This window comes from Hippocampus comes, unplaced genomic scaffold (assembly GCF_001891065.2).
Source record: "Hippocampus comes isolate QL1 unplaced genomic scaffold, H_comes_QL1_v1.1 scaffold255, whole genome shotgun sequence".
Taxonomy (NCBI): Eukaryota; Metazoa; Chordata; class Actinopteri; order Syngnathiformes; family Syngnathidae; genus Hippocampus; species Hippocampus comes.
The window spans coordinates 1,038,565-1,044,775 of record NW_017806034.1 but is presented as its reverse complement, the minus strand read 5'-3'; the positions used below and the strand labels follow the sequence as shown (position 1 = coordinate 1,044,775).

The 6,211-nt window shown below is 45.0% G+C and overlaps 1 protein-coding gene across 2 annotated transcripts in view; it reads left to right on the top strand.

Moving 5' to 3' along the window:
* The window catches only part of LOC109529502 (enhancer of polycomb homolog 1-like), a 25,329-nt gene extending 19,361 nt beyond the window's left edge, over positions 1-5,968 (top strand). For both annotated transcript variants that reach the window (XM_019892902.1, XM_019892901.1), the window contains 5 exons: positions 1,056-1,447; positions 2,702-2,829; positions 2,904-3,042; positions 3,657-4,032; positions 4,919-5,968. In XM_019892902.1, the coding sequence (XP_019748461.1) occupies positions 1,056-1,447; positions 2,702-2,829; positions 2,904-3,042; positions 3,657-4,032; positions 4,919-4,994 (1,111 nt within the window). In that variant the 3' untranslated portion in view covers positions 4,995-5,968. The remainder of the gene's footprint in view (positions 1-1,055; positions 1,448-2,701; positions 2,830-2,903; positions 3,043-3,656; positions 4,033-4,918) is intronic.
* Positions 5,969-6,211: the final 243 nt, after the last annotated feature.

The window sequence follows — 6,211 nt, the reverse complement described above, 5'->3', positions numbered from 1 at the left end:
GCGTGTTTCGTTTCATGATGTCGTCTCAGATTACACTATTTCAATCGCGCCACACTTTCTCCACACAGAAGACACACAGGTTTTCCAGCTACGTCCATGAACATGTTCTTCGACTCTCACCTTGTTTGAAACCCCCGGTTCTCACTGTCCACCTTCCGTTTTGCCATTTTTGATGGGTATCTGAAAGCTAATGTCACTGTTATGGGAACGACTGCTAGACGAATAAATATTTAAATAAAGCGGCCGACTGCTTGGCGCGTCACCGTTGCATTGTGGGAAATGTAGTTTTGGTGCGTGTAAAAGATCTGCGGGCTCTCGGCTTGCTGCGGTCCGCGGGCCGGTTCTAATAATAAATCAATATCATCCCAGGGGCCACTGAAAACATTCTCGCGGGCCGGATTTGGCCCGCGGGCCGGCACTTTGACATATGTGCTCTATTCATTACACAAGGGAAACTTTACTTTTGCCAGGACTAAGGGGTCCGGGACTCCAGAGTCCAAGTAGTAGCATTCAATCCTTTAAGAGCATTGGGTCTCAACTGTTGTCACACGGGGATCAACATTTTCCTATTTTAGCTAAGTCGCGACCCACCTAAATGAGACCGGTTAAGAAATAATACTTCAAAAAATATATTTTCCTGAAAAATGTATGTGCATTATATTTGAACTAGACATGCTCAAAATGCCTTCAGAGTGCCTTACTCAGAAAATGATGATGAACACAACTGGCCAAGCACTGATACTTGGTAGTGGCATTCAGTTTTCCAACTGCCAGGCAGCTTGCTTGAGTGAAATAAATCATCCATTCTGCAAAATACAGTTTGGGAGTTGACTAATCGTGATGTCATCTGTGTTTTCCCTAAACGATTTCCACATTGCCTTTGGTGTTATCGTATCGGAGCAAATTATTTATTTATTTATTTTTGACTAGCAGTATAGATGTTCAGTACCGGTGGATCTTGAATATGAAACATAGTACATATAAAAATTATAATTTAGAGGTCAGAAATCCACTGTGATCTTCAAGGTCATGATGATTGCGTCCTTTCCTTCCAGGGTCCTACTGGACCGAGCACACTCAGACTACGATAACGTTTTCCACGAACTGGACCCGAAGACGCTGGACTGTGCGACAAAGACGCTGGACTGCGCGCCGCCCCCGTCGGGCTCATGCTCGCCGGCCGCCAGCAAGTTTGCCAGTACCTCACCAATCAATACCTCAGACAGAAGCTCCTCCTCGCCACCCTCGGACCTCAGTCAGATCCTTTTGAGCATAAAGGCGTGCCGGTGGCGCCACTTCCGACCACGGACGCTACCGCTGCACCAACTGGACAATGCCCACCCGTTGTTCCGCAGGCTAAGTCGCAGCATCAAGCGACCGCTCACCAATATCGGGCCTTCCGCCCAACGCATCTTACGGCCTGGACCGCCGCCCCAGCCCCATGTGTGTGTGATAAGATAAGAAAACCTTTATTTGTCTCACAATGGAGAAATTCCCAAATTACAGCAGCAAAATTATGAAAGGGAGAAAGTAGAAGACAAAAAGTATATAAATCTAAAATATAAATAGAAGCATTTTAAAAATGGGTGAGTTGGGCGGAGTCCCAAGTTTTCAGGACAGTCTATTCAATGAGCCTGACAGCAGTCGGCAGGAACAAGCACCGGTATCTCTCCTTCTTGCAGCATGGGTGTATCGGTCTCTGGCTGAAGGAGCTGCCCAGTGCTGTCAGGGTGGCCTGGTGGGGGTGGGGGGGTCTGTCCATCATAGCTGTTAGATTAGCTATAGCATCCTCCTGTTGCCCACCACCTCCAGAGTGTACAGGGAGCAGCCCAGGACAGAGCTGGGCCCCTAAGTCTTGTGTGCACTTTTCTGGCTCTAACAAAGTGCTGGACCAAATTTTGTGCTCAACAATGGATTTGTATATTTATTGTTGTTTTTGACAAAATTAAATAAACACAAATTTTAAAAAGTTTAAATAATATAAACATGCACATCTCTCTCTCTCGCTCGCTATCTCCCTCTCTTGCTATCTCGGCACTGACCAGGGAATCACTGGTACAGTCTGCACAAATGGCAGCAGCATGTATCCCATTACCAGTGCAGATTAAATAACCGATAATTGATTGATTTATTATTTATTTTTTTTAAATAAAGTGAAGTTTGTATTTTCTTAGTGTTTTTCTGTCATGTAAAACAGTCTTTTTGTTTTTAAATGTGCCTCTGAAGTTTTGATTGTCACATTTGGCAACTACTTTTCTGACCGCAAGTGAATGATGTCACAGCCAACCAAAGACATACTTAAGTCTTCACAAAAGAAAAGTTGTAAGCAGAGGTGCAATTAAGTTTAAGTGCGCAGTGTAGAAAATTTGGGCAATGTGCATGCCTTGGTTGCCAAAATGAAATCATTGTGCTGCGTGGAACCGTGCAGACCTTGGGGATGCGTAAAGCATAAACCAAGCTTAAGTCAAAGCAGTGCTTTGAAGAAACATTTGTACAACCTTATGTTGTTTATATGAAGTCTGTTACTGCCTCAGTTGCTTTCACGAACATTGAAATGTGTTGTTGATGTTCGCATTCACGCAGCCATCCCTATCGTGTTTGGGGGACTGCATGTTGCTGATACTTGTCACAATGCGTTTAATGCTCTTGCTCCTACAGTAGTTTGTGTGTAACCAACATGTTTTCTGTTTGCGTGTGGCAGCCCTGACAGCTGAGCAGTTCCAGCAACACCAGGACCAGTTGGTGCAGATGCAGAAGGAGCAGCTGGAGCAGCAGCAGCAACTTCAAGCCAACAGAGCCACCACTGCCCACAGCACAACTACAACACAGGTGATCACGATGCCAAACTCTTAAACTCGCGCTATCTGCCGCTCGCCACAGCTCTAAACTTTTTCTCCCCTCAGGTGTCTGCCAACACATTGGACCAGGCCAGCGCTCAGTTTGCCGCCTCGGCACTCGTCACTACAGAGCAAATTCTGGCTCTGAAAACCAAGGAGGAGCTCAGCCTGGGTGGCGGCGTCAACGGCATCCTAACCCCCTCAGGTACGTCCTCTTGGCCAACACGCCTGGAAACACTGGAAGCTTGGAAATTGAGGGTTACTCTTTTATAGTTAAGCCATGTTGCTGTGTGGCTCGCTCAGTTGTGTGAAGGTGCATAACTGCAACAACTGTGGGTGTGTCACTTCTGACACCGGTGGTGGCTTCCGGGGTTTTTCCTGGCTCATATTGAGGCAAAGGCGATTATGGTCATTCCCTTGACTGGTTCATAACTGGCTTAAAAATGTTGTCTGTTTTAGATGTATTTTATTTTTTGTATTTCTGTCTAAAAACACTCACCACCTCACCTTGAATAATCACTTTTTACCAAAGTTTAAGATCACTTTTTACGTACTCAATCACATGTAACCTGACAAACTGTTTAGAAAATCCAAATTCGTCAACAAAGGCAGTAGTAAAGACAGTATGTTGCTTGTTTTAGGAGTGACCTCCGCCTTTCTGATAGGGCACATCATGAGACGATTGTAGTTGAAAATAACTGAACTCAGGCTGTGCCTGTCACATGACAGTTTTTTGATGTCAGATGTTTCTTCACTCCTCATTGTTGTTTTTAGCAGTAGCACAGATGTTGTCTTGACTCTCCTGCTGTTGCTTTTTAGGTGTCTACAAGGGCTTGCACCTCTCCAGCACAGCTTCCCCCTCTCTGGCTGCCCCCGCCCCTCCCGCCACTCTGTCTAGTGCCGCTTCCTTACATCCGGGCAGCGCAACCAACGCCACGCCCCCTTGCAGCACCAACAGCAACAATGGGACTGCCCACCACGCTGGCCCCACAACCACTAATGCCACTCAGGTCCCGCTGGGCAACAGCCTCCGCCTGGCCGTGCCCGCCGGCAAACGGGTCCACGCCCCCCGAACGCTAAGCAGCGCCATGTCGGCGTCTGCCTTAAAGCTGGCGCATGCCGCCGCCGCCGCCAACTGTCAGAAGCCCAAGGTCCCCTCGTCCACCGCGGCGTCGCCGCTCGACATCGTGCCCAGGTAAGACAAACACGAAAAGGTAATTGTCACGAGAAAAATGCTATTCCTGACTAGACAAGAGACAGCACAAGCACTTTGAAGAGAACTGACAGATACAATCTCATTTAAAAGTTGTCGATTAATTTCGACACCTCTAGTCTAAAGACAAATAACTTCCTGGCTGCTAAAAATTGCCTGATAATTTCTCTTGAGCAGTCATACATATGCTAACATTACCAGGCAGTGTTTATCTTCCACCTCTCCTCTCCAGACAGACAACTTGATCTTTCTCGGCAAAGCGATCCTACCATATCAGGAGTGATAGAAAGAGATGAGAACATGCTGACCTCGCTCACACTGAAGTAGAATTTATTTTAGAATTAACAGAATAGACATACATACAGTTTTCAAGTGCTGTAAAAGTTTAGAACAGTAGCCTAGGGCTTGGCAATGTGGTCCAAAAAGAAAATTGAAAGCAAAACTTGCCCAGAAGGTTAAAAATTACATCCTGTCACAAAACAGACTAGTCTTTAAACAAACACTATGAATATTCTGGTTAGTGATGGTTTGTTTGGCTGCTACGTCACCCTTATTAGCGTACCGGTGCAGCTGGAATGATAACTAGTGCCCTGCAAGCACGACTTCAACTGACGCTCAACGCATTCAATGCCAGCCTTTTTTTTTTTTTTTTGTGTGCTTTGACTTTCGAAACCACAAAATTGTATTCGCCTGTGCATATCCATGAAGGAACGTAAAACTTAGTCACACGTTAGACAACTGAATGTATGGGCACCATGTCTTTGCAGACTTAAAGTGCCATTGCGCGCCACCGGCATTCCCTTCTTGTCATGGCATCTTTGCACGGCAACATTGCTAACGTGAACGGTGCTGATGTTGCATTCCACAGGGAGAATCACGAGCAGGAAAAGGCGGCGCCACTGAGCAGTCTGTCTGAGAACACAATGGCCATGGAGGTGACGTAGCCCATCGCACACAGGACTCCACGGTTTTTTCTTTCTTTCTTTCTTGTTTTAAGGTGCTATGCATCGTCCATTAGGCTTGAAAATGAGCGGACTGACTGGACTTGACTGTGCGGTGTCCGCTCTGCGGAGCACTCATCCACACACACACGCACACACATATATGTATATTTGTATGTGTATATATATGTGTGTGTATATATATATTAAAAAAAAACTCCTCCACCGTATTTGTTACTGTTAATAAGAGATTGTCTGTAAATTGTTAATATGGCAATTATTAAATGTACAGTACTGAATATTTGTAGGCCCCGCCAACCCGCCCCTCTTGTATATAACATGACTTGAATACACAGTTGTTCATTTGTGATGTTTTGCACTCGACTTGTTGGAAAAAAAATTAGAGGACAAATGCCGCTGCTGCGACCAGTCTCAACCCCGCCCCCCACAGAGCCCTTGTCTATTTATTGTGCCACGTTTACGTCCAATCCTCCGTTGCGACCACTCTTTCTTCAACCAAACCCCCACCCGCCATTTCACAAACCTTTTTTTCTACAATAAATATTTTTGTACCTCATTTTTTTTCTTAGCTTGATTTGTGATTTGAGTCCGCCAAAAGAAACACATTGTTTAGTTTTTGTTTTTGTGCTGGGACATGGCAGAAAAGGACCGATCATTCCACTTCAAGCAAAAACCAACAACAACAAAAAAAAAAAAAAGAAGCTAATTTTGACATTTAAAGGCATTGTGGTCATTGATGTGCTGATCTCTTCTGTGAAGAGTTGGGTACCTAAGCTTCTCAGCCCCCCCCCCTTTTTTTTTTTGTGTACGTATGGCAGTGAGCACCCCCTAGTGTGTGTGTGTGCTGGTGTGGACACGTCAGCAATCATGCGGCTAAGATGAATGGAAGTACTCCTCAACAAAAGTGTCAGTCAATGAAATAAACATCCAGGGCATTATCACGCCTCTGCTCTCCATTTTTTTGTTTGTCTGCATCTTTCTTTGTCTTGAGCGCCCCCGCCTCTGCAATATGCACAAGAGACCACGAATAAAATGTATCATCCTTTTTTTTTTTTTAAATAGCAATGAACTTGAGTTATGATCCTTATAGAAAATGTGAAGCTAAAGGAAATGTTATTGTATTTTTAAAAAATGACTAATTTGCTGCTCCCTATAGTTTATTTTTTTCAGCTTGTGTGACATGCATGTGTATCTGTCTG